The 27,193-nt window shown below is 36.7% G+C and overlaps 5 protein-coding genes across 5 annotated transcripts in view; 2 read left to right on the forward strand and 3 right to left on the reverse strand.

Moving 5' to 3' along the window:
* LOC9300673 (ATP-dependent zinc metalloprotease FTSH 9, chloroplastic) lies at window positions 1–4,161 on the reverse strand. The gene is made up of 13 exons (XM_021035455.1): window positions 3,071–4,161; window positions 2,918–2,983; window positions 2,700–2,834; window positions 2,548–2,613; window positions 2,254–2,439; window positions 2,076–2,162; window positions 1,873–1,986; window positions 1,665–1,789; window positions 1,466–1,574; window positions 1,264–1,389; window positions 856–1,176; window positions 652–775; window positions 1–412 (listed from the first exon to the last, which is right to left on the reverse strand). Exons 1-13 carry the CDS (start codon window positions 3,902–3,904, stop codon window positions 285–287), a joined length of 2,421 nt encoding a protein of 806 aa, XP_020891114.1. The 5' UTR covers window positions 3,905–4,161; the 3' UTR covers window positions 1–284.
* A 568-nt stretch (window positions 4,162–4,729) lies between these two features.
* Window positions 4,730–9,197, forward strand: LOC9302371. Its single transcript, XM_021024227.1, has 4 exons — window positions 4,730–5,878; window positions 5,961–7,735; window positions 7,931–8,426; window positions 8,529–9,197. Exons 1-4 carry the CDS (start codon window positions 4,780–4,782, stop codon window positions 8,534–8,536), a joined length of 3,378 nt encoding a protein of 1,125 aa, XP_020879886.1. The 5' UTR covers window positions 4,730–4,779; the 3' UTR covers window positions 8,537–9,197.
* Window positions 9,198–9,821: 624 nt separating this feature from the next.
* Window positions 9,822–10,942, forward strand: LOC9300674 (agamous-like MADS-box protein AGL82). Its single transcript, XM_002864552.2, has one exon. The coding sequence runs from the start codon at window positions 9,912–9,914 to the stop codon at window positions 10,791–10,793; it is 882 nt and encodes a 293-aa protein (XP_002864598.1). The 5' UTR covers window positions 9,822–9,911; the 3' UTR covers window positions 10,794–10,942.
* A 4,143-nt stretch (window positions 10,943–15,085) lies between these two features.
* LOC9300675 (transcription factor DIVARICATA) lies at window positions 15,086–17,312 on the reverse strand. The gene is made up of 2 exons (XM_021013931.1): window positions 16,055–17,312; window positions 15,086–15,702 (listed from the first exon to the last, which is right to left on the reverse strand). Exons 1-2 carry the CDS (start codon window positions 16,492–16,494, stop codon window positions 15,282–15,284), a joined length of 861 nt encoding a protein of 286 aa, XP_020869590.1. The 5' UTR covers window positions 16,495–17,312; the 3' UTR covers window positions 15,086–15,281.
* A 5,141-nt stretch (window positions 17,313–22,453) lies between these two features.
* Window positions 22,454–27,193, reverse strand: part of LOC9302372 (laccase-16) — a 5,656-nt gene continuing 916 nt past the window's right edge. Inside the window, exons 3-6 of the mRNA XM_021025355.1 lie at window positions 24,470–24,714; window positions 24,259–24,387; window positions 23,121–24,062; window positions 22,454–22,871 (exon numbers count right to left, since the gene is read on the reverse strand). Coding sequence (XP_020881014.1) covers window positions 22,741–22,871; window positions 23,121–24,062; window positions 24,259–24,387; window positions 24,470–24,714 — 1,447 coding nt within the window. The 3' untranslated portion in view covers window positions 22,454–22,740. The remainder of the gene's footprint in view (window positions 22,872–23,120; window positions 24,063–24,258; window positions 24,388–24,469; window positions 24,715–27,193) is intronic.

The following is a 27,193-nucleotide window of genomic DNA, read 5'->3' on the forward strand; positions in this document are numbered from 1 at the left end:
TATTAACATAAATGGTCTCTGTATATATATATACAAGTGGAACAATAGTACAATTGCCAATAACATTGCGGAAAAAAAGGTAGCAAATACAACAACACATGCTCTGTTTGATACCAAGTAAAAGCTTTTTTTTTCTATACATACTAAGTCATCGATGGCCAGGACTCACCAGAAAAGTAGATAGATCCTTTTAGCTTTTTGATTCTTCTAAGTGAGGCAGAGTCATCATCGATGCTTACACAGGCCTGACCTGAGAGATAGTGATACAAGAGGCTGTGTAGACGTTAACTGGAGCTAGCTTGTGCTGGAAGCAAAGCAGCTCGTTTTCCGTTGATGAACACTGCAAGTTCCTCTGAGGGCACTACTCTATTTAACCATTTCTGCAACTCTTCACCTTCTACTTTCTCTTCATCTGAAACCAATCACATGTTTTCAAACAGAGTCAACTACTTGAGGAGCTATATAGATTATGAGACAAGGCCATCAACATGTGATTCTAGTGACCATATCATGCCATGTTGTGGTGATACCATTTGAATGAACCAGCCCATCTCAGAGATTATAAGCCAAAACTAGCTGTTGTTTAGAAAACTGGTCTTATGTTTTGTTTGAGTAAATATGGTATCAGTATCCAGATGTGTAATGTGTTACCTTCCAGTTGAGCACCGAGCCCTTCTAATACATCTGGATTAGCGCGAACAACAGTCAACGCAACATCCAGAGCAGATTGCAACAAATTTGTCACCTCTCTTTGAACAAGATCAACTAGATGCCCCTGTGAATTCAGCATGACAGATTAAGTTTGCTTTCCATTTTGAACAAGACCAACTAAAAGTTTAGGCAGAATAAAGTTACCTGATCTCTTCCCCATGGTGATCCCCCAGAGTCATCAATCCCACCAGCAGAAAGCGTAGCCACAGAGACGGGTCCGATTTTCTGGTTAAGACCATATTCAGCTACTGCCTTATAAGCCATGTCGGTTGCTCTCCTGATATCATCAAGTGCACCTGTTGATATACGCCCCGAGTAAACAACCTCTTCAGCTGCACGACCTCCAAGAAGTGTTACCAAGCGGCCATGTAGTTCATCAATGAAAAGCAAATATCTGTCTTCATGTGTTGGAGGAATGTATGTAAAGCCCAATGCCCCTCCTGATCTTGGCAATATGCTTAATTTCTAAAAATACAACACGACTTAGCAGAGCATTAACGCATGTAAAAATGTGTATTCGGCCTATCCAAGAGGCAGCTCTCATTGTTTTACCTCAACACGGGACTGTCCAGGAAGAAGACTTGCAACAGCTGTACCAACAACAGCATGCCCAGCTTCATGCCTTGCAACCACAGCTTTCTCACTACCTTTTAACCTTGCAGTTTTCTTCTCTATGCCCTGAAACAAACGATGCAATGTAAGGAAACATATTGTGATGAGCTGTTCAATAGACTCAGAAAGAAAAAGACAATACCGCTATAGATCGCTCGACAGCCTGAATGAAGTCAATTTTTTCAACAGTCATCTTGCTCTTCCTTCCCGCTAGTAAAGCAGCCTCATTAACTAGGTTCGCAAGGTCTGCCCTATAAAAACCAAACATGAAAGTTAACGAGATTATACAGCAAAAAGCAGGTAAGACACTTTCGGGTCATGAATAAAATACAAATTTTTACCCAGTAAAACCGGTTGTCATTGAGGCAATACTAGCTAGGTTGACATCATTTCCCAAAGGAAGCTCTTTCTTTGAAACATGCACTTTCAATATGGATTCTCTTCCAACTTTGTCAGGTGATTCCACCTGAAATTAAGTGTCAGATAGCTTTGATAAAGTATTACATTGCATGATCATTTAAAATAAGCAGAGCCAGATATTCTACTAACCGTAACAACACGATCAAATCTCCCAGGCCGACGCAGGGCGGGGTCTAAGACATCAGCTCGATTGGTAGCTCCAAGAACAATAACTGCTGAGCTACTGTCAAAACCATCCATCTCCTGTAAACCAGTTCCCAGCTTATAAATGGATAATGCAAAGATCTAGAAAACAACTCTGGCAGAAAAAGTGCATATGATTACAAACTTACAGTGAGCAACTGATTCAAAGTTTGCTCTCTTTCATCATTGCTGACCATTCTGAATTTACCATCACGGCTTTTCGCGACAGCATCTATCTGAAAAATGAAAGAAAAACAGATACATTTGTTAAGATTAACATCGATACAAAGTACAGCAGGTAATCAAACACTGATTTTGTATTCACACCTCATCTATAAATATAATTGACGGAGCCTCCTTCTTGGCCCGTGCAAAAAGATCCCTTACGCGTGAAGCACCCATGCCAACATACAGCTCTACAAACTCACTTGCAGAGCAACTTATGAAGGGGACATCAGATTCCCCAGCAACAGCTTTTGCAAGAAGGGTTTTCCCTGTTCCCGGGAGACCAACCTACCAAAAAGGGAAATAAAGCCATAAATTTTAAACACAATAACCAAACATTGCGCATAAACTCTATCTAAGAAATGACCAAAGTGGTAACCACATTATTTAACTCACCAATAAAACACCACGAGGGGGGCGAGCACCTAGACGGACATACCTATCAGGATTCTTGAGAAATTCCTGCAACAGTTAAGCCAAGTGTTAGAGAAATTAACAAGATCAAGAACAAATATGACTACAGCATCTATAAGGACAGATGAACCTACCACAATCTCTTCCAGCTCTTCCTTTGCTTCATCAACACCAGCAACATCTGCAAAAGTGATTGTTTCACCTTCACCAGAAACTTTTCCCCCACCAGGACCACCAGACTTGCGTGTCCTCAGTTGTCCCGTTGTACTCTGTGTATACCTCATAGCTTTTAAGAAAAGTGCACATGGCCTTAACTTAAACAACCACATTACGGTATCATGAATGTGCAAACCTGGGAAAAGTTAACAGGAAATCGGTGGAGAAGCCCTGCAAGCACTGCAATGTAGAATAGAACTATCTGAAACAACAAAAGCAAGAAAAGAGAAAACCTTTTCACTTTTAGTGTTTCCCAAAGCCAACAAGCCATTCTAATTCACGGTCTTACCAATCCAGAGTTGAAAAAGCCACCAGAGCGCTTATCAGGCGACCCGAATTCCACATTATTCTCAAGCATTTTCTCGTACGGCGTTTTAATATCCCTCGGCCTTGTGGTGGAATATACAACCCTTTTAGTCGGAGCCACACTTCTAAGCATAGTCTCAGACGACTCAGAAAGCTTACTACCACTAGTTTCACTCTCTTGCAAATTCCCATCATCTTTCAACTTAAACAAAACATGAACACCATCCACCTCCACTTTCTGAACCTCATCATTGTTAACTTTACTCAAGAAATCACTATACGGTACACTCATAAACGTCGTCTGTGTGCGAGGCTCCGAACCCGGTAACGGGATTCCAGGTCGAAGCAATCGCACCACAAACATAACAATACCCAATTGTAGTAATAAAACACCAATCTCCTGCGCTTGAATAATCGGTTCCCACTGCCATTTCTTCCCTTTAGACCACCATAACCCATTCTTACCTTGCTTCCCTCCTTTCTGCTTCGACGAATTCGAATTCGTCTTTCCTTCTCCTTCACTTGAGCTAGCTTTCTGATCACCTTCTTGACAATTCACAATCGTTCTACTACTAGTACTCTTCTTCCTCGAAAACCCTTGCCAAAGATTGAACCTTTCATGGTTTATCGACCCTGTAACTGATTGAGGAAGTTGAATTGAATTGGAGACAAATCGATTCGGATTCTGACGAAAACCAAAAGACCGATCTCGGAAAAAGCTCGAAGCATGCAAATACAATAAACTACTAGTACTACAACAAGTTGAGAATCGAAACTTATCGTGGATCAATGGACTTAGCAATTCGATTGAAGTCATTATTTTTCTTTCGAAACCCTAGAAATTGAGGAAATCAAAGGAAGACATTGCAACACATTTTTGGGTTTATCTAATCTTCTTTTTGGGTCACCACACTACAGAACGCGAGGTTTACTGGGAACAACGACTTCGAATGTGAACCGTTAGATCGAAGAAAGAGAGTTATCTGCACCGTTGATTACGCCGGAGTTCGGTTTTGTAAGAAGATTATCTGGAAGGCGAGAATCCTGTGTGGCGAGATGTATAGAGAGCAATGGTGTTTGATGTGACGTGGACGAAAGGTAATGGTTGATGAGATCTCAGGTTTTCTTCCTGACCACAGGTTTTAAACGATGGATATGGGCCACGAATCTGGTTTTTGGCCTCATAGTCATAGGGCTCACAGAATGGCCCAAAGGATAATCTTCTATTTCATGGCTATAAATTTTCTGAATATTTGTCAGAATTACACATAAGAATTTGTTTTTTTTTTAATCTAAAATTTTTAAATTTTTGGTTCAAGATCCAATTAGTTTCATAATATACTTTCGAAGTTTTTTGCCACATTTTTCCCTAAAGTTTTTTCAGTAACTTAATACCAGAAAAATAGATTCGTTACACAAAAAAAAAAACTCTCTCGTTAACAAAACCAAACTTGTTTTCTGTTTTGTCGTTTTAATTCCCTCTTGTGACAAATAAACAGGAGAAAATAAAAAGAAAAAAATTTAGAAAAGTTTAACATCCTGAAACAGAGGATCTCCAGACGATATATCTTCTCTAAATTTGGAAACTCCATTTATCAATTTTTTTTTTCCTTGATGCCAAATTCTTTGCTAGATCTTTGAAAGAAAAAAAGATCTTGTTTCAGTTGATTTCATCTTTTGATTATATGGAAAATGGGCGTTGACGCGAAAGAGATCATCGTAATATTATGGAAAATTCTTGGATATTCGATGAACATGAGCATCAAATTCATGAGAAACCACCCAATATTGTCAGGGGTTTCAATGTTTTTACTTGTGCTATACATTTTCCTCCCTACTCTCTTGTTCTTCTTGATTTACTCGTCACCGGTTCTTGCATGTGCTCTAGTGTATGCACGAGAAAAGCTAGGATTAAGATTCTCAAGTTCGTATTCAGAGCCAAAGAAGAGTTGTGGTGGAGAAAAGAGATGTCATTTAAAACAACAACGAAGTGTCCGACGAAATGCTCGAATGAAAGTTGAAGAATGGGATTCACAAACAAGCGAGGAAGAGAAAGACAAAGTTATCTTGACTTCTCTTTACAATGACCTCCTTGGTCGTACTCCTCATTTCGAGGAGTCTCCAAAAGCTTTAGAAACCAATGTAGTAGAGGAAGAAGACAATGAGAAGGAGTTTCTTGGAGAGGAAGATTCTCGTGATTTAGGTCAACTTAACGTTGAAGAACCAATGGTTTGCAACTGTGAGATCAAATATGGAGAATCAGATGGTAAAGAAGAGATGAAAGAGGAGATGAGTAATGTTAATGAGCAGGGGATTTCAGAGATTGAGAGAAATAAGAGACTAGAGAGCTTAATAGCTAGAAGAAGAGCGAGGAGACTCTTTAGACTAGCTTTAGATCAAAGGAATAAGCTTCAAGCTGAAGAAACAACTAGCCCTAGACAGAACAACACCAACAGCCTTCACGTTACGGTTTCGAGGAACTCACTTGAAAAACGTCGAAATAATTCATCAGATGGTACTACTGTTAAAGGATTACCGATTCCAGGCTCAGCTCCTTCTGTGTTGTTACAAGGAAGAAACCCTTTTGACATACCTTATGATCCTCAAGAAGAAAGACCTAATCTTACTGGAGATAGCTTTGATCAAGAATTTTCATTGTTTAATCAGAAAGATATGTTCTTTTGTCGTCATGAGAGCTTCTGTCGTTTTGCTCTGTTTTCACCAGAACATGCTCAATGTATGAACAGCCCAGTTTCTGCTTCAGACATTTCAACTACTAGGAAACGTTTAGGTACAAGGTCTAATATTTTCTGGTTGTTAAATTTTGGTGTTTGTATTTTTGCTCTGTGAATAATGTACTTTTTTGTCTACAGATTTGGACAATGAATATATGGATCATACTGAACAAAATCTCCCATGTAATGGAAAGGGAGCTACAATAGAAGACGACGATAAAAGCGTTGTGAGTGGAAAAAGCGAAGAAAGGGAGGTAGAAATGAATGATAATGAGACAGATTCAAACAAAGAAGAATGTGATGATTCAAGTTGTTCAGAAGAAAGTGAGTCAGAACTCAGCCGTTTAAACAAAGCCGAGCTCAGGGAAGCTATATGCCAATCGATGGATAACAATCCCGGTTATCTTGTGAACCAAACAAGAAATAGTATTCCAACCACATTGCCTAGAGGTTTAGTAGCGCCAAGACTAGATGATAACAACATGTTTTATGCTCGAAAATGCGGAAATTCGCACAGTCGAACATTTTCAGTTGCCTCGGATATGCAAGTTGAGGTTTCAGAGATTGGTTCACCTCCTACAACAGTTGATTGGCTTGATGACTGGTCTAATGGCGGTGAATCTTACATTTATGATACAGATATTGACAGAGAAATCGTCCGCGATGAAGAATCACGTAAGAGGATCTCTCACCAATATGAATCAAGAAGTGGAATAGGATCAAAAGAGGAGAATAATGAGACATGGACTAAACCTGAGGCCAAACCAAATCAGAATTGTGTGGTAGATGAAAACCTTATAACAGTTGATGATGATTTGTCATTGTTAGAAAGAAGAAGCCAAACCGAAGAGATTTTTGAGCAGACACCTTCTAGTTCCAATGATGTGTCCAAGCCTACAAGCTCTGGGAAATTTGAAGGTATGTTGTTCCATACAAGTGCGTCATTGTCGTCTATAACAGAAGAGCCTGAAACAATCTTGGACTCGATCGATGGGGGCAACTCGGAGAATCTGAATAATTTGACTGAAGAACTTACTGACCCGAGACCTCTGACTACTCTGGATTCATCCATGAAGAAATTGATTGATGAAGAAGTGGCTGATGTGAAACAAGTAGAAAATGATGATCTTTGTGGATCTCCTAAGATTATTGATTTAGATATCATTGATCATCAGCAGAAAGACCAAATGCTGAGTAGCATTCAAGGAGAACATGGGGAAACTAAGAGCTTTTTGGATGCTTCTTTGGACACATCCTATATAGAATCATTTGAGAGAGAGTTAGAAGGAGAAGAAGAATCAAACTTAGACAAGCTTACTAAGGAAACAACAAAACAAACAGAAAATGAGGTACATCAAAGTGATTTAGAGAGTTCTCCATGCCAAGTTCTTACAGAATTACTAGTAAGTGAGATTATGGAAGAGAATGGTCAGGAATTAGAAGAAGAAGAGAAACCAAGGTCAGTAGAAGAAGAGAAAACTCATAATGTGGTGGAAGAATCTTCGAGCCATGCTCATACACAGTTGGTTGAAGATTATGGAAACGAAGAAAATGCTAGTGATGTGATACTTCTGCAATTTCAAGATAGTAATAACTCACCACTAGATGAGTCAACTGATCAGGAGGTCTCTAAGGAAGGAGAAAAAACAGAGTTATTGGAAGATTTTTACGGTGAATCTTCTGAAGTATACAAAAATAGAGCGAATGCTGAGGTCTATGGAAACGCAGAAAACGCTAGTGATGTGACATTTCTGCAAGTCCAAGATGGTAATTACTCACCACGAGATGAGTTATTGAAAGATTTCTATGATGAATCGTCCCAAGAATACAAAAATAGAGCTAATGTTGAGGAAGAATCAGTAGTTTTAGCCAACACTCAAAACTCACAAGATTCACAAACATGGACTCAACAGGTTTCACCTTCTATTCTAATCATCTTTAACATATTTTAGACAAATATGAATCCACCAATGATTCATTGAATATGTGATATGATGATACATAATTATCTACAACCATTTACTAAGATAATATATTGTACTAGTTTTTTCCTCTGTTGTTGGTTCTTGATTCTAAGTTTAGTTATTGTTTCTTTATCTATTGAATAGTGTGGTATAGATTCTTCCCAAGGGATATCACCAAGAACGTTGGAGATCACCCAACAACTAGAGAAAGACGATGTTATTGATCCAAATGCCATCTCTCAAGTTATTGATACAGATGAATTTGCTGCAGTAGGCAACGACGTAGCTGCTAGTGAGAGTAATGATGAAGAAATTCTGAAACTTGATGAGCAAGATGGAGTAGCTATGGAAAAGGAACTAGAGCTTAATTTAGAATCACTGCATCATAACACTGGTTTAGTCGCTAGAGAAGACGATGAAGAATCCAAGAAAGCGATAGGGGAAATGCAAAGTGATGAAGTGATTCTGAAACTTGATGAGCAAGCTGGAGAAGTTTTGGAAAAGGAACTAGAGCTTAATTTAGAATCACTACACCATAACATTGGATTAGTCGCTAGAGAGGATGAAGAATCCAAGAAAGTAATAGAGGAAATGCAAAATGCAGGGATCCAAACAACAAAAGACGAAAACAGAGTCTTAGGTTAGTCATAATTCAACAATGGAGAATAAATCACAGATGATCAGAAAATTGTTTCATATTCCTTATGTTTATAATTATAACCAAATGCTTACTATTTTGCAGATGATTAACATATTGATGATACACACAGAATCATGATGAAGAATATAAGTAAAGCTGCCGATAAGGTATACAACACAAGGAAAATTTATTAACTACATTCTTGTCAAAGAAGATATGTTAAGAATTCTTTTTAAATGGATTGATTTTATAACAGGTGAAACATTTTGTTGTATCATTATTTCATGGCCTTTTTGTTTGATTATACAACTTGAAAAGGTAACTCATTTTTTGTAATATATAGAGATGGTTTATATCCTATGAATATACTAATAGAAGAACTACTATAGCATGTATTTTGCTTCTTCTTTTTTGTTGTTAAAGTTGAAGATTATATTAGCAAAACATATTACAACCTAAGCTACCCATATCCAGAGGGAAAAAACGAATCCAATCGAGACAGATTTTCGGTTTACAATGAGTGGTCCTTCGCCGGAAATGAGGAAGAGGGTTTTGCATAGTACGGTCCACAACGGCACTAAGAGCTGCCGGCGTCAAAGAGGATGAAGGCATGAGGTGAACACTATATATAACAAGATTGCAATATGTGTATAAATATTAAACCGTCTAACTACTAAGGAAAGAAATAAATTTAACTATGTTTTAACATTTTTGTCTTTCTTGGTAAGCATCTTCAATTTAGTATATTTTCCATTTTGGCAAACTAAATATCCCCATTTTAATTCTTCTTTCCTAAAATCTCATATTCATTTAAAGGATATATCTCGTGATCTTTGACAACCTTCCATAAACACAAACTAAATCAAACTCAATATATAAAATCTCGCGTATATATTAGCTCAATTCACCCTTATTCCGACCGAAGCTTCAAAAATTGGTTTCCTCATTGAAACTTGTGCTTTGATAATCAAGTAAGGATACTATCTTTTCCATAAACAATTTATACATTTGTTCATTAATTCTGCTCTGGCTCTAAGGTTTTCCATGTTCCATTTGTCTTTTGTTCTGTTGTGGGATTTATTTCGTTTTGAGGGTGTCGAGAATTAGCTCCTAGCTACTTCTCGGATTTTGACTATTGGCTTTGCGTTTTCTGATTTATTTGTGGGTGTGTTTCAAAATTCTTTCGCACTATCGTATGGTTCGTGTGGGGTTAAGGTAGCATATAGAAAAAACATAAACACCTTTAATTTGAGTAGTTTTGATCATATATAATTTGAGTTTTTATTAGACCAAACTATTCACAAAACTCCTTTAAACATACAATATGATTCAAATAATTGTTTTGGCTTGGAGAAAAATACTAGAAAGCCTAAACTCATATAAACATTACAAAACATATCAATTCAATATCTCTGTACTTTGTTTTCTTGGGAAAGTTTATATGTTATTTTTTGTAATATATAACAATAACTCAGGTTACAAAGGATGCCTCCGAAGAAAGTGGACCTACAAAGGATAGCGAACGATAAGACAAGGATAACAACTTACAAGAAGAGGAAAGCTAGTCTTTACAAGAAGGCACAAGAGTTCTCAACTCTCTGCGGCGTCCAGACATGTCTCATCGTCTACGGTCCCACGAAGGCTACCGATGAGGTGGTTCCCGAGCCAGAGATATGGCCGAGGGACGAGACCAACGTCAGGGACATCATACGCAAGTACAAAGACACAGTGTCGACCAGCTGCAGAAAAGAAACCAACGTGGAGACTTTCGTTAACGATTTAGGTAAGACAAACGAGGTGGAGACTAAAAAGAGAGTGAAGCGTGAGAATAAGTATTGTAGTTGGGAGGAGAAGCTAGACAAGTGTTCACGAGAGCAACTACATGAGATTTTCTGTGCCGTGGATAAAAAGTTACATGAAGCTGTAATGAGACAGGATCTTAGTATGTATAGGGTTCATCATCAAGCCATGGACACACCAATCCCGCAGAATTTTATGGATCAACATTTCATGCCACAGTATTTTCATGAGCAGCCACAGTTTCAAGGCTTCCCCAATAACTTTAATAATATGGGTTTCTCGTTAATCTCGCCTCATGATGGTCAGATTCAAATGGACCCAAATCTCATGGAGAACTGGAGAGACTTAGCTTTAACACAAAGCTTGATGATGTCAAAGGGAAACGCTGGTACTCAATTGATGCAGATGCAAGCACAACCTTATTACAATCGTGAACCGATTGTACCGAGGTCTGCGGGTTTCAATGTTAATCCGTTAACGGGATATCAAGTCCCGTTTAATATTCCTTGGAGGTTATCGGGAAATCAAGTTGAAGATTGGGAGCTATCAGGGAAGAAACAGATTTGAATGAAGGAGGTTTTAGGGTTTTATAGTTTTTTTTCTGTTGGTTTTTTTATTGAGTGGATGATGGCTTGACATAACAAAAGTCGAGTGTGTTTTTGACATAACATCATCATCTTACATTTTATAAAAGTTTTGGTTTTAGGTAAAATTTTATTAAATACTCAGAAAAAATGTACCACTTGTTTTATTATATCATCAATGATTTTTATATGGTCATCTGTTGGCACTTGTTTTTGACAAAATGGTTTTGACCATTGTTACGGTAGAGTTTCCGGTGAAGACGTTCATCGGAATAACCGGTTCTTGGGCACGATGGAATCGTTGCTGCGAGCACTACGTGGTGGTGTATTGGAATGTCAAAAAGGGAGTTCGTTTGAATGAGAAATGGAGGTCCAAAGTGGTTAGCTTGCTAAGCTTGGAATTTTAACTAAATGTTAATTAGACCACTTTGGAGGTCAAAGGAGAAACCCAAACACATATGGGTTGGATTTGGGATTTGAGATTAATAATATGGGCTTGTAACCCATTAGTTTATTCTTGTTTGCCCTAATCCATATTGAATTATGTTGTTGACTATTTCAAAGAAATATCTCCATGATTGATTTTGTAACAACCTAATTAAGTCTCATGAATTAAGGTTGGAATCAATTTACGACATTAACGTTAGAGAATCAAATTCTCATAACTCACGTATCCTCCTCTTTATGGCATAGACGTTGAGCTTTTAGTATAAAGTCAAGCGTTTGTCTTCTCATTCGGATCATCGATCAAAGCATAAAAAATCTCTCTCTTCTCTTTTCTTCTTTTTTGTTTGTGTCTGAGAGTACAACACAAGACTAGTGTTCGTTTAGCTTTTGATTTGAGTGTTGCAATCAAAAGAAGAAACAGTTTTATCCAGGGACTCTAATTGTCATCAAACCGGCACACTACGGGGCGATTTTTGAGTTAAGGAGAGAGATCATCAACGTTCTCGACTCTGTTTATCACCGTCAATCTCCGTTCTTCAATCGTCCTTTCGGTATTGTTGATTTTTGATACTTGTTCTATATTATTTGTTTTACAAATATTAGATTGTACCCTTATTGAAATATTAAGGTCCTACATCATCTACCAAACTGTCCCAAAAAATATCTATTAGAACTAGTTAAGAATCTAAGATGGATTAATTTATCATTCTACTTTTCTCTGTCGAGTTTTAATTGGGACGGTAAGACATTGACAACTAGGCCTGGGCAAAAAACCCGTACCCGAGTACCCGAACCGGACCCGACCCGAAAAAACCGGTTCGGGGCGGGTACGGGTATGTGAGTTTTACACTGTTGGGTTCTATAATTGCTTACCCGTGGGTATCGGGTCGGGTTCGGGTAAAACCCGAACCCGATGGTGTAAACCGAAAACCCGATCCGCTTAAATGCCCTTAGGTTTAGTCTCTAACCCGATTAATCTTTTGACTATTTAGCTTTTTCCCTTTGCTCGATTCTAGAACCCTAAACCCTAAACCCGATACCCGATGGTGTAAAAAATGTATTCCACAGTGTAAACGGGTAGAAAATACCCGAACCCGACCCGAAACAAGCAAGAACCGATATTTTCGGGTTTTTACCGGTTCTCAAATCTGATACCCGAACCGACCCGAACCCGACCATACCCGAACCGAAACCGAACCGATGTTTCGAGTTTACCCTATTGGGTCCTATATTACCATACCCGACATACCCGAACCCGATCGGGTTTTACCCGAACCCGACCCGCGGACCCGAATGCCCAGGCCTATTGACAACCCGACCCTAACACAAACTACGTACTAGACTATAAATCTTGTCGATTATGTAATTTTAATTTTTTCGTAAAAGCTATTTTTATAAATAAATCTCAAGTTTAATCATTGTTGATAGTTCAATTATAGATATCATTTTAAAACAATGAACAAAAGATATCAATTAATTGAACTATCAACGAAGGTTGAAAAAAGAGATTTATTTTTATGGATTGAATTCCAAGGACTTGTACTTTTTTTATGGATTGAATTCCAAACTCTTTGATTATATAAAAAAAAAGTAAGATTTTTTTTAAGATGTAGTGTCTACTGTCTACATACTATAATGTCTAGAAAAAGGAAAAATGAAATTTAAAAAAAAAATTGAAAAAAAGAAAAGAAAAAAACTATAATGTTTAATTAATTGCACTGTTCTCAAACATTGTCCGTTGTTATAACTTCAACTGGTTGTTGAAAGCATAGTTTGGTTGATTGAGACGAACAATGAATAATGCCATATTGTGATCTATACGTTATTCAAACATTAAACGACAAATATTGGATATTAAGTTAGAGATGGCCAACTTTGTGTCTTTGAACTTTTTCGCTGCAACTTGTATTACATAACTATTCTTTATTTTTTCCCTCAACAACTAACACTGCACACTATCGGATTTATTCTTTTGCTATGCGTCTATCTTATTATATAAAGTATGGTTTTCAAAGTTAATAACTCATGTGATCGTGATACGTGTCAAATCTATCGATCTTAGATTTTGCCATGTGTCAAATAAATATTTCTTTTTTAATAATTAAAAAGGGAAAAAGATAATTACAAATTTAAACAGCTTTAAATGTAACAAGATCACTATACGGAAATTGTACCTATATTTCCATAAGAGATTTTGTCATGTGGAAAATAAAAAATAGTTTTAACAATTTAAAAATTGTAAAAAGATAATTATTACAAAATTATAAATGTTAAAAGTTTTATAATATAAAAAGATTATTATAAGGAAACTATATGTATATATAAAGAAATTTTATGTATATTTTCCATAAAAAAAAAAATAGAAATGATAAAAATTATGCTAAACGTTTTATTTATAAGTTACTAACTGTACAAGAAAAAAAATTTTAAATAGAAAAAATTAAGGAAACTATATGATTTATTAATCACATACGAAAAAAATTGTAAATACTCACCTCTTTATAAACAAATAGATTGTCTCATATTTTCTCACCAAGCAAACTAATTTTTTTCGAAACAACACCATTTCTTTAACTTCATTCTATTAGTAAAGTTTTTATTCTCTTTTTTTTGTCATAAATTAATTTTAGAATAATATTAGTAACTAACCTTTGACTCAAAAATAATTAAGAAAATAGCCATGAGTCAAAAAAAACTTTAGAAAGTAACGTTTTCCAGGGATGAAATATCCCTCAAACAAAAGACAAAACATACATGTAATTGGGATTTTAAAAAAAAGAAATAAACACTAATAACACGAAATCTAAAAATAAAGAAAATCAATACTGGAATTTTTACGACGAAAGAGAGACATCCACTTAGAATCAGAGGAAAAAACAATGTCATTTAATAAAATAGCATATCATACTAAAAGAAATATGAGTAGCATGTGATTGTTAATGGAGGTGACGATGGTGGTGGTTGATGGTTACGGATGTGGTGATAGATTGATTTTAAAAATAACATGAACCATGTAATAATTATATTTATCATTTATTGGAAATATATCATGTTATTTATATATAAAATTACTTTAAATTACAATGGTTTTCTAAAAATGGGATGTGATATTCATATCCAAAGAATATATGGCGATTGAGGCAAATTAAGGAATTATGAATGGCGATGGACATAGACTAGAGTTGTTGTCGGAAAGAGGCTCGGCTGGATGCCAAAGGAGATAAAAAATGAGGAGAAATAAGATCAGTTGGGAAAGAGGAGAATAGGCGGTAATGGTGGTGTTGGTGATAAATAGGCCAACATTTATATTAGATTGTGCATTATGCATAATAAATCTATTTAAAATAATTAAAATGCTGCATTTTCAAAAATTATAAACATAGATGTTTATATAATTTTAGTTAAGCTTAAAAAAAAGTGATAATATTGACCAACAACCCGTGCAACGCACGGGTCCATATCTAGTATACATATGATAATGAATTAATGATGATATGTTTTGTTAGGTTTAATCTCGGTTTACTCTTCAAGCCGGTTCATGAATCTGAAACAGATGAACTTTTGTCTATTAGATGTGAAGCTGTGACAGCCCATTTCGTATCGGTGGTCCAGAAGTGAAGTTGATGAGTAATGAAATCTTTCCCAGCGCTGCATATAACGTAAGCTGTTAAAGGCGATTTATTTTGGCTTAACTTGCATATCGTTTTAGTGTGGCATTCAACATTTTAACCAATGACCAAATTTCTTGTAGTGTCACACCACTTGTTAATTTGCAACTTGCAACCATTTGAAACTCTAGTTGTAAAACAAAAGCTCTGAGTCAAAAAGAATAAAATAAACAATTAACAATTTAACTCAAAGATTACTTAGTCACTGCAGTCACGAGACTTTTATCTACTATTTCAATTTGGAATTAAAACAATGGACGTTTATTGTACAGTTACCAAATATGATTGTTTTGTCCATATGAAAAATTAAGATTTTCACTTACACCCTTTAATTAGAGAGATGGATGATCCATTAGCTATAGTTGAAACATTGTGTTTTGCGCGTCATAGCAAGAATCCGCATTGTTAAACCCTCCAAGCAGAACCTGACCGTACGAGTGAACGCCACTAATAGCGTTTCCAATCGTTATGTTGAAAGCATCTGCATGGGTTCCATTGTTATCCGTTGGGTTCCAAGGAAATGCGGTTAGCCTTGAACGCTGCTCTCCAACAACAATGGAGCTCTTACTGGTCTCCAAAGAGGCTTCGTCTTCGAGATTCACGGTGGTTATGTCGTGAATGCTTGCTCGTCTTTTGTCCTTGCCGCCAGGAAGTTGCCGGATAAAGTACTTTTGGGCGTGGCTAGCGACTTGTGTTGGCGTTCGCGTTATCACAAAGTTCCGAGATATGTTTCTCCAATCTCCTTTCCCGTATTTCTTCAAACCCATTAGAAATAGCCTGAATTGTGACAAATATTGAATCAAATATATTTACATACATTACAAAACAATATCAAAATGTAAATGTTGTATGAATCTTCACCCAGATAAATTGTTCAATCTAGGTTTGATGGGTTATATATATGTGATTAGGCCAGATTTTACAGCTAAACATTGTTGCATAATCGTGAATCATACTACGATTATGCATGCATTTGTTCAAGCCAACTAGAAATAGCCGGATTGTGACAATATCTAATCAAAGATATTTTCATAAAGTTATATACCACACAATATTATACTATCAAATTAATCACCTTATTCCGGTTTAATGACAATTCCCAATAAACCGGAAAATAACAGAGACTTACTTGTGTTCTTCTTCCGTCCAAGGAACGCCTTTCTTCCTCTCCAGTTCCGGCGATCTACCGGCCGGGGACCGTTTGTTACAAACCTGATGACCCGGGTTGAACCCGTTACAACCGCCACCGGCCCAATCTAGAGTGAAAGGCGGCGAGGTGATGTAACCAGGGACCGGGATTAAACCGGCCTCGATGCTGCTGACGTCAGCTTCCAGATCGTTGTACTGTCTAATGACGTCACTCACGGTCTTCCCCGGAATCACCGCCGCCACCTTCTGCCACCGATCAGGAGTGTTGTCGTCGTAAACCGCCAAAGCATTCTCGAATGCCTTGTTCTCCGCCGCCGTCCACGTGGCACCTTCGCCAGAAGCTGCGACGGCGCTCTTAGTCTCGTCCATAAGCCAGTTCCCACCGGACACGTGTGACGTCGTCGGCCTCAGAACCTCCATGTCCGAAAACTAAAACCTAGCTCTGTTTTCTTTTTAATTTTTTTTTACGATAAGTAAGAACAAATCATACCGACAAAGGTCAACGGATTTACGAATTTCCCAAAGATAATATTAAAATTTTTGGTTTATTGATGGGAAGGAAGAGATAAGAGAATCAAAGCAAGAACACAAAAATCACTATCAAATGATACTTCACTTTTATTTTGTTTAGAGAAGAAACCATAGGAATTTCTTTGAAGCATTGCTTAGACCCACACCCACTTCAAGGAATCTATAAAAGTTTTATCCTTTTGCAAATGAATTGAGTAAAATCTAGTCGAAATCTGGTTAGTGAGTCAAAAAGAGAGAATTTTTAGGGTAGCTCTGAGATTTTGCAAAACGAATCTATTGGTTTTCCAGATTTGGTGGAGCTAATAAGCATGAGTGGTATTTAAGTATCAGAGACTCAGAGTTAAAGAGATTTAAAAAGCTGGGTGTGGATAATATTTCTCGGGAAAATAAACATATGGCTACAGAAAATGAAAAAAAAACAAAAAACAAAAAAAAAAATTAGGAAAACTATAACGTGCAAGAAGAAGCAAATGAGCCCATAAATGGAAAGAAAACTAAAACCAGAAACCAAATTATAAACTTTTCATGAGTAAAAAAAACGAGAGAAGTAGGCAAAGAAAGGAGGTGACGATTTGGGCTCTTATAGTGCTGTTCTTGAGAAATTAATTTTTGGGTGATACTGTTTATTTATTTATTATTATTATATATTGCATAAAATTAAAGATTTGATTCTCTTTTTTTACTCCTTCATACTTTTTTGTCACCTTACTTAACAGTCAATACATCATTCTCAGTTTTGGGTAAAATGGCTGAAATTTTGTCAATCTAGTCGTTTTAAATGGACACGGAAATGAGAATAGTTCATGATTAAAACACGTATAAAATTTGAAATAAAAAAATTGTTCACAATCGTCTCTATATACCAAATGTCACATTTTAAATGTGGTCCATTTTTCAATTCATTCTATTGTTTTTATTTTATTTTTATAAATTGTTTAATTCTATTCACTATTTTTTTTAAAACACTAATTTGCAATTTATAACTATTTTATGTTAGGTTATTTCTTAATCTTGAATACTATTACAGTTTTACTATTTATACAGTCATTAATCACAACTATCATTCAAATACCAGTAAAACATAACTGCATTTTTACGACTTTTGAAATTATAAGTATAGCTACTAAATTAGTAAATTGGACCCTAAACAGTTTAAAGTTCTTTTCAATGGAAAAGTAACTAATTGATTATGATCGATGGAATGTGTTTATACTACATTACTACTGTCTTCGTATTAACGATACTAGTTTAAATGGCGTAAAAAGTATTTTAGAGTTCGAACTAAATATAAAGCGATTAAGTTAACAATAAATTTGAAGTGTTTGTGTAGTCTTATAATTTGGAAGAGTAAAATACTGCACTGCACTTGGTTTGGTTTGGTCATACGGGAAGACATGAAAAATATAAATCGGTAACCTCTGAGAAAAGAGACAAAAAAAAAAAGAATTGACCAAAAATTCCGTGATCGATAATAATGCTGGTGACCACTAATAAAATGTGAAAAAAAAAAAATACTGTAATTGACATTAAGACAAAAAAAAAAAAAAAAAAAAAAAACCGAAGAAAATACCCAAATATTTTTTTTATGATTTTATTTATTTAATCTAAAATACGCGAAGTTGACATTTTTTGGGAGTGTACGATGCCTCTCAAAACAATACCAAGTTTTCAACATTAATATTAAACTAATACTAGCAATATACTACGTTATTGATGATGATACTTCTGTGTACTTTTATAATCTTTATATTCACTGATTACGTACAGTTTATTTTAATATTGGCAAATTGGGATTTTATGTGTCAGATGAGGAAAAAGGAGCCGCCAAATGAACGGTCGAGATCAGTGGTAACTTACATGGCCAAGTTGTACAAAGGGGTCCACGTGAGATCCGCGTTTTGCATTATCACTGGTCGGTCCTCTCTCTCTTTTATTGTTTTACTTTCTTTTATTTTCTGTTTTTTTTAAGATCTCGAGGAATCTGTCTTCTCCATTATGATTTCTTCACGTGGCTGATCCCTGTACGTTAGATCTATTCATTATGATTTAATGTGCTGTGGACACGTAAGATCTTCGATTGCTCCCAAATTGGTTTGGTTTGGTAACGTTCATAGTGGTGTTTTGGAGCATAGATTCTATGGAGGTTATTATTAGTAATCAGATCGATTTTTGAAACATATTTTTGTAAATAAATTTCGTATAAATTACTGCATTAAATAAAACTTTGTGATAAATGAAAAAGAAAGAGTATATTGTACTCCCTCTGTTTCAAAATATAAGATGTTTTAAACATTTTATTTTGTTTTATATTATAAGATGTTTTGCAAGTTTATATGTAAAATTTAATGCATTTGATCATTTGTGACCATTTATATTCTACAGTATTTTATATGATTGGTGAAATATGTTTTTATTAAATACAAATCAAAATTTTTTAAAATAAAAACAAACTACCTAAATATGTGTGTTTTTCTCTTAAACATCTTATAATTTAAAACAAATGGAGTAATATTTTACGAGATGGTTAAATGGTACATCACTAAACTACCCCGTATCTCTTAATTTATTCCCTTTAGCAAGAATGTCAAGTTGATTTTATGGTTGAGTTTCTATCACAATAGTTGACCATCGCATGGGTTGTCTTTTATTCAAAATACCATAATGATTCTACTTCACATTTTTTTTTTAATGTTTTTATTTTAATTATGATTATGAAGAATCTTGGAACATGTCAAAGATATCCATTACTGAGTTTCGTACAACATAACATTCCTCATCTCACGGATCACATAGATATATATTAAATTGTCCTAATTACAATGATTATTGTTAATTACATTTTAGTCAAAGAGATTATTGTTTACGCTGGTAAGCTTGTGTTACGTGGCCGCTAATGGTACTATACCGTACTTAAGAGAATAGTATATTTTTATATCACCTTAATCCAGCTCAAAATGTTTAAATTGATCTTGATCAATTACTATTAGAGAAAAACTTTTGTCCCCCAATCATTTTTTTTGAATAATAAAGAGGTTTTGGATCTAGATCCGGTTACCTCTAGGCTTTGTCCGAGAATCTTTATCAGTTGAACTATTGACATTTGGTAATTTTCAATTACGATTTTTGTATTAATCTAATTAGGAGTTTCTCCACTAACGTTATCTTATCAAAAAAAAAAAACATGTCATATTAATCTAAATATAATTAGAAAATACTACATTCTTTTGGAATTACTCAATTGCCAAAAAATGGTTTGACCAAACACTTTAAACCATCTTTTTTTTTTTTTTTGTCATCCGCAATTAATTAGAATTCAAAAGAGCCATTCCTGGGGAATGTTGTTTACATAGGTGATATGATGCGGTTCTGTACGAACATTTCGTGCCAGATTATCCGCCTTAACATTAGCCCTACAAGAAATTAAAGATAAAGAAAAAGATGAAAACTCCTCCTTGTCACTCTGAAATTCCTCCAAATACACTGAAAACGCCGGCCATTCAGTTGGAGAAGACACCATCTTCACCAGGTCTGAACAGTCTGTAAAGAACGCTACCTCTTGATTATCTGCACCAATCATACACTTCATCGCCCAGAGAAGGGCCTCGACTTCGGCATGTAGTGGAGATAGACTTCTACGGAGGTTCGCAGCTCCCATGGTTGGCGGCTCTCCATTTGACGATGTACAGAACCAGCATGTACCGGAGAACTTATCACTTTCTTTCCATGATCCATCCACAAAACAACGGTATCCCGAATACTCCGTATCAAGTGAAAAATCCCTCACTCGATCTTGATTTACCAAGTCCACAGAACCATGATTTTCATTATGGAGCTCAATTTGAGCTGACTGCCACAATTGTGCTTCTTTTTCCGCTAATCGTAATACTTCTGCTAGGTTTGTATCTATGTTTTCAAATACCTTTTCGTTCCTTGCTTTCCAAATATACTAAATAATCCATCTAATGTCATTTCATATGAAAAGGATATCGAAGTGATGATCAGATCACTAAGAATGAAATCGTCAATGTTAAAATCTTTTGCACATGTTTCATATATGTAAAAATGCTAAACTAATTCTTTAACCCCCAAAAAACTGTTAAATTAATTCTATGTATGATGTGTGGTTGCCAGATTGCCAAAAAATATAAAGTATGTCATTGTCAGAATTTGTAATATATGCATGTTTTACTTTGGCATATTAATGATTTAATCAAGTTTCTTATTGAACAGGATGTTCACATCCTAACCGTATTATATTTATTTTGGAATTCTTATTGCCCCTTTGACTTTCAAGGAGGTATATGCAGGGGAAGGTCTAAATGTTGGAGAGGCATGGCAAATGGCAATAATTGAATAGCAGTTTTTGCCACTTTTGGAACAACTAATAATAGGGATTATTGTTGATTTTGCCCTTTTTTATCAAAATCTTTTGAAAATGCCATTTTCATTAAAATCTTACGGATTTGCCATTTTTTACACTTAAAAATGTACGTATTTACGATTTTTTTTTGGCAAAAATACGTAGTTTATACAAAATACTAAACCCTAAGAACAACCACAACCGACTAAACCCAAACATAACGAATAAAACGCATGTTAAATCATATTTCCGTAGCTTGAAAAAGGGTAAAATCCATAAACTATTCAAAAAAGGGCAAAATCCACAAATGCCATCCAAAAAAATGGCAAATCCATAATTGATTCACTAATAATATCCCCCAAACAAATTTTCCCATTAATAGAAGTCTTCCAAAATAATTACTTTTTTATTAATTTACATACTAACATCGGTATTATTTTAGACTAATATTTCAAGCAAGGAATAAGTCTTCTGTTTAAACTGGAAATTAAAATCATACTGAGGTTTTAGTGCACCAAGGGGCAAACGTCTTGCGAAATGGGTGAAACATCCAAAATCTTTTGGAATCAATTCCCTGACAATTTGTTTATTTACTCATATAAATAATTATTATTATGATATTGTCATGGAAATTGTGATTCCAGTATAGCTCGATAATTTATACACATGTAAATAGTTGTTTATTCATATGAACAAACAGAAGATCTTATCAAAAAAAATATATATGAATAAACAGAAGTATTTTATATAAAAAAAAAAAAAACAGAAGTATCCAATCAAATGGTTACATACGAGCTACCTTCCACATCTGCGTTTTATGAGTTCAATACGACGCCCTCTTGTGTTACACAACTTACCCTCCCAAAATCTGCTACATCAACTTTCTCTATCATTTTGTATTTCACAACAGGGTAGTGCCGGCCCGATCAATTTGGGTGGCCTAAACAAAATTAAAGCCTATAATATTTTTTTTTTTAAATTAGATTTTTACTCTTAAAAAATGTTGTAGTTGTCCCTAAAAACCCACAATATTTTTAAAAGACCCTACAAAAATTATTGTATATAAGAAAACTTAACAAATTTTTAGGTAAAAAGGCTCTCAAAATTTTGAGACCCTAATCGATGGCTTCACTGGCTTGTCCTCTCCGCCGGGCCTGCAGCAGTGTCTATCAGATTTTAAATTCGAATATCTTGGAGCTTTTTAGGACTTCCACGATGTGAGGGTTATGAAATGTTGAAATAGAGAGAAAAATAAGGGAAAAGAAATATAGTCTAATGGTGAGAGATTATGACGACTTAATTGGACAATATCCGTGTGTAAATTATAAACAGAAAAAAATCATTTAACTAACAACTTTAAGGAACACCGACCGAACCTTTTGATTTTGCCAAAGACGATCCGTGACATTTGACATTTATAAATTCACAATCTTATACGATTTCATTAAGCACCGTATGGTTTTACTTTTCCTCTGTGGAGTGTGGACGGTGTGGTAAATCTACTTGACAAGTTGAAGTAAAAAAGCCAAAGCAGAAGAACAGCAAATTGCGTACGCTGTCCGAAAAACAAATCATTATAAAGTACAATTTCCTTTTCTTCCCTTTTTTATTACATATAATAAAAAAAAATTGTAAGTGATCCACGAAACCACAGCAATTATTTCCCAAGAATACCTCTAAATAAAAGTTCCACAAAAATAAGAAGTAAAACAAATAATAAAAGAACATAAGTATTCTAACATATATATATATATATATTTGCTAAATAAAATATTCTAACATTTGGGAAGATCGGCGGGTGGAGGAAGCAATGCCTGGTCAGGGCCGTGACCATTGTCGACGACGAATGCCATCTTTAATCCCCAAGTTGTATGTAATTCCAAGTGACAATGCATGAACCATACCCCTTCATATATGTAACCAGATAAACAAATCAATTAGCCCAAAAACAATACTCTACCAAGTTAGACCGAATATTCGAATAAATCATTCGCTACAAGAATAACAAACAGTAAAAAAACAATAAACTGTTTGACAAAAAAAGTAAAGTACAACAACTTTTTTATGTGTAACGAAAAGAAGAACCAATCCCTATTAAAAAATTAGCTATACTTGTAGCCTGTAGGCATTATAGTATTAAATTGTATTTAATTACCTGGATTGTCGGCGATGAATCTAATGGCAGTCCAACCACCGGCTGGAACTCCAACGGTGTTTCTTTCTACCGGATCCACTAAATTGAACATTTTCGGATCTTTTTCCGGGTTAAAGTTCCCCATACCTCTACCGACTTCGAAGAAGTTAAACCCGTGAAGATGAAACGGATGGTTATCGGACAAGATCATCGCTGTATTCTGCAGAACAATTTGCACCGTCGCGTTGTATGGAAGCCTGTAAAGCTTTGTCCCTTTCATCGTTGCAGCATTAACGCCGATCTTTACCGGTGCCGTATAGTCATACGGATTCGAGGGGTTCGCCGGGAAGTCATCGGTAAACACGCCGGAAATGTTAAAGAAATGAGCCTGGAGCAAAGCGGTCTCAGGCATGGTAAACGTTACGTTGTTTATTCCGGCCACTAAGCGAACACCGTTGTTGCAGCTCTGGCAAGGGTTTGCACCAAGACCTACCGTGAAGAACAAGGAATGGTCCACGGTTGTTGGAACCCTAGCCGGATACTCGCGGGAGTTCAAGCTCCGGAGTGATCTAGTGAATTTGGTCGCAACCCAAGTTGCGTTTTGCGGCGGAAGTGATGCGAGAACGGTCTTTTTGGAGGCAGAAACGGTGGCAGTGTGGCCGATGTAGTGGAGAGTGGCGGTGGCTGTGACGTTGTCGTATGGGATTTGAGCGTCCGTAAATGTTGTGGCGGCGACCATGTAATTGGAACCAGCGTTTGCGTTTGCTGTTAAGAGAACGTTAGTAGTCTGTCCCGGGGCGATGAATACTGTGTCAGTTTTATACGGTTTGGTGTAAACAGCATCAACTTCTACAACGGTTAGTACGTGACCAGCAATTTTAAAGAAGAGCTCTTCGTTTAATGCCGCGTTGATGATCCGTAACATGTACGTCTTTCCTGCTCTCACCGGTAAACCGTAACTACCTACAAGTTAAAAGAGCAATATAAATCAAAAGAGAAACCGGAACATGTAATTAATGTAGTGGTTTGTATTAGTGCGTGTATGTTGTATTAGTGTCATCTTTGTGTCATAATTTGATGGTATAATTAGAAGTAAATAGAAGAAAGAATTACTTAATTAAAAGTGGTTATGAAATTAGGATTATTGGTAAATGATTACTTTGGGAAGGACAATTAGAGATGGAGCCTGAATGACCATTGATGGTATGTGCATCAGAAGCGCTAGGAGCTGTTCCAATTTTTGAAGCCTCGTTTATAAGTTCTTCCACGTCCGATTTCCACCATTCACCTATATATTATGAAGAATAAGTATAATTGTAGAGAGAATCCTTTAAATAAAGCTGTGTTTTGGATTTTGGGTAGTAGCTCACTAAGAACAATTGTTTTCTCTTTGTAGGGCTTAGGGAAAGGGTATGGGACACCGAGCTTAGGCAAGATGACAATGGCGCCGTGCACCGTGGCACGAAGCCACAAGATGTGAGCATGCCACCATAGGGTTCCTCGTTGACCCGTCAATGTAAAATTGTGGAGATAATTCTGTCCCGGTTGGATAGGACATTGTGTTATGTAAGCCGGTCCATCTGCCCAACCTGTCCTCAATTGTCTTATCCCGTGCCTATACCGTTATTGTTAGTTAGTTGTTGGGTCTAACATATAAGATTATAGAATTGGATGATTCATATTACAAGAGGGATTACACTTATTTATACATGAGAGATGTAAGAGTAGCCCTAATCACACATAAATACAGAATATACGATTGAGATATCAAATATATGATTGACAGAATGATCTCCTTAATTATCTCCTTAATACGCCCCCTCAAGATGGAGGGGCTTGCGAAACTCCAATCTTGCTCGTTAGCCGTTGGAACGTGGACCGTGGCAGCGGTTTTGTGAGAGTGTCAGCAAGCTGGTCGTCAGTGGAAATGTGAGCTACACGAAGTAAGCCGGACTGCACTTGATTACGAACAAAATGATAATCCAAAGCTATATGTTTCATCCGTGAGTGGAAAACAGGATTGGCACATAAGTACGTAGCACCGACATTATCACAATAGATGACAGGAGCGTTGGTGATGGTAATACCTAGTTCACTGAGAAGTGAGCATATCCAGGCAACTTCGGAGGATGTATTTGCTACGGCCCGATATTCAGCCTCAGTAGATGATCTCGCCACACCTTTTTGCTTTTTCGAGGACCAAGCGATCGGATGATTACCCAAATAGACAATGTAGGCATTAGTTGAGACATAATCATCACTATCTCCAGCCCAGTCGGAGTCCGAGAAGGCATGTAGACTCGGTGAATTAGCACGACTCAAGAATATGCCATGTGATGGAGTACCCGCCAAGTAGCGAAGAACACGTTTGACCGCAAGCCAATGTTCATCTGTAGGAGAATGCATGAACTGTGACAAACGATTGGTGGCATAGGAAATATCGGGTCGAGTGAAAGCCAAGTACTGGAGGCTTCCAACGACACAACGATATTCAGTCGCATCGGAGAGAGGCTTACCAGATCGGAGAGTCAACTTTGGAGACGATGCCATGGGAGAGGTGACTGGTTTGGCCGAGAGCATGTTAGTACGTTCAAGTAAATCAAGAACATACCGACGTTGTGTGAGATGAAGACCAGAGATTGTCCGTTTTGCTTCAATCCCCAAGAAGTATGAAAGTTCTTCATGATCTTTAACTGAGAAACGGCTAGCAAGTGTCTGTAGTGTCTCTTGAAGCAGAACATTATCATTGCCCGTACAAGAATGTCGTCCACATAAACTAACATATAGACAAAAGATCTTCCTTTCTTCAAAATAAAAAGAGAGGTGTCTGAAACAGAATTCTGAAATCCCACGGAGAGAAGAAAATTGCGGAGCTCAAGGTACCAAGCTCGTGGTGCCTGTTTAAGGCCATACAAAGCCTTCTTGAGATGACACACATAATCCGGACGATCACCATCTATAAACCCAGGAGGCTGATCCATATACACATCTTCCTTTAAAGTACCTTGTAAGAACGCATTGTTTACGTCTAATTGACGAATAGGCCAGTCTCTGTTTACAGCGACGCCAAGAATCAAACGTATGGTTGTCGATTTGATGACGGGGCTGAAAGTCTCGGAGTAATCAAGTCCTGGTTGTTGATTATATCCTTTCGCGACCAAGCGAGCTTTAAACCTGCGAATCGTACCATCAGGATTATATTTTGTTGTATAAACCCACTTACAGCCTACAATGTTGACTGTTGGAGGTGGTGGTGGAACAAGATCCCAAGTCTGATTAGCCAATTGAGCATTGTACTCTTCTGACATCGCTTTCCTCCACTTCTCATCTTTGAGCGCTTGTGTATGTGTTCGTGGCTCGTGACCAGTAGCTTTGGCAAGAGACATAGCAAGAGTGTACTTCATATTTGGTTTGGAAATTCCCTTTTTAGATCGAGTTTCCATCTGGTGCGTATTAGCCGGATTCATTGGTAGCGACGAAGAAGAAGAAGACGTGTTAGTCTGATTCTGAGATTGGGCCTGAGTGCTTTGTGAAACTAATTGGGCTTGTTGGGCCTGTGTTTCTAAAACATTGTGGCCTTCAGAATCTATATGGGCCGTTGATGAGTTAAGGCCCGTAGAGGATTGTTGATGAGAGGAGTTTGCGGAAGCAAAGTCGTCGTGAACCGAAGTCGACGGAGAGATTGGCCGTGCCGGTGAGTGTGGCTGAGCCGACGACGGAGGACGTGGTGAGGACGGAGCTGACGAGGATGTCGCCTGAGAATGTGATGGTGTTGCCGTTGACTCCGAACCAGACACTTCCAATGGTGAAGGAGCAGAGGTCGAGGGCGAGTCACCGGAGAGTTCTATAAGTGGCGAAGAGGAAACCAGAATGGGAGTGGAAGAAGCAGGTGGAGGTGTTTGGTCGGTGGTGGATGGAATTGTTTTTTGTAAAGATGAGAATGGGAAGACACGTTCATCAAAACAAACATGTCGGGAGACGTATATGCGGTGAGATGTTGGTTCAAGACATAGGTAAGCACTTTGAGTGAGAGAGTATCCAAGAAACACACAAGGAGAAGATTTTGGAGCAAGCTTGTTACAAGAGGGATTACA

Source organism: Arabidopsis lyrata (genome assembly GCF_000004255.2).
Source record: "Arabidopsis lyrata subsp. lyrata unplaced genomic scaffold ARALYscaffold_8, whole genome shotgun sequence".
Classification (NCBI taxonomy): Eukaryota; Viridiplantae; Streptophyta; class Magnoliopsida; order Brassicales; family Brassicaceae; genus Arabidopsis; species Arabidopsis lyrata.

Coding starts and splice junctions, on each gene's coding strand:
- LOC9300673 (XM_021035455.1), bottom strand. CDS start 3,904: ATGACTTCAATCGAATTGCTAAGTCCATTGATCCACGATAAGTTTCGA. Junction 776..855: donor CACCATGGGGAAGAGATCAG/GTAACTTTATTC, acceptor CTGAATTCACAG/GGGCATCTAGTTGATCTTGT. Junction 413..651: donor GCTCGGTGCTCAACTGGAAG/GTAACACATTAC, acceptor GATTGGTTTCAG/ATGAAGAGAAAGTAGAAGGT.
- LOC9302371 (XM_021024227.1), top strand. CDS start 4,780: ATGGGCGTTGACGCGAAAGAGATCATCGTAATATTATGGAAAATTCTT. Junction 5,879..5,960: donor AACTACTAGGAAACGTTTAG/GTACAAGGTCTA, acceptor TTTTGTCTACAG/ATTTGGACAATGAATATATG. Junction 7,736..7,930: donor CACAAACATGGACTCAACAG/GTTTCACCTTCT, acceptor TCTATTGAATAG/TGTGGTATAGATTCTTCCCA.
- LOC9300674 (XM_002864552.2), top strand. CDS start 9,912: ATGCCTCCGAAGAAAGTGGACCTACAAAGGATAGCGAACGATAAGACA.
- LOC9300675 (XM_021013931.1), bottom strand. CDS start 16,494: ATGGAGGTTCTGAGGCCGACGACGTCACACGTGTCCGGTGGGAACTGG. Junction 15,703..16,054: donor TGGACGGAAGAAGAACACAA/GTAAGTCTCTGT, acceptor GTCACAATTCAG/GCTATTTCTAATGGGTTTGA.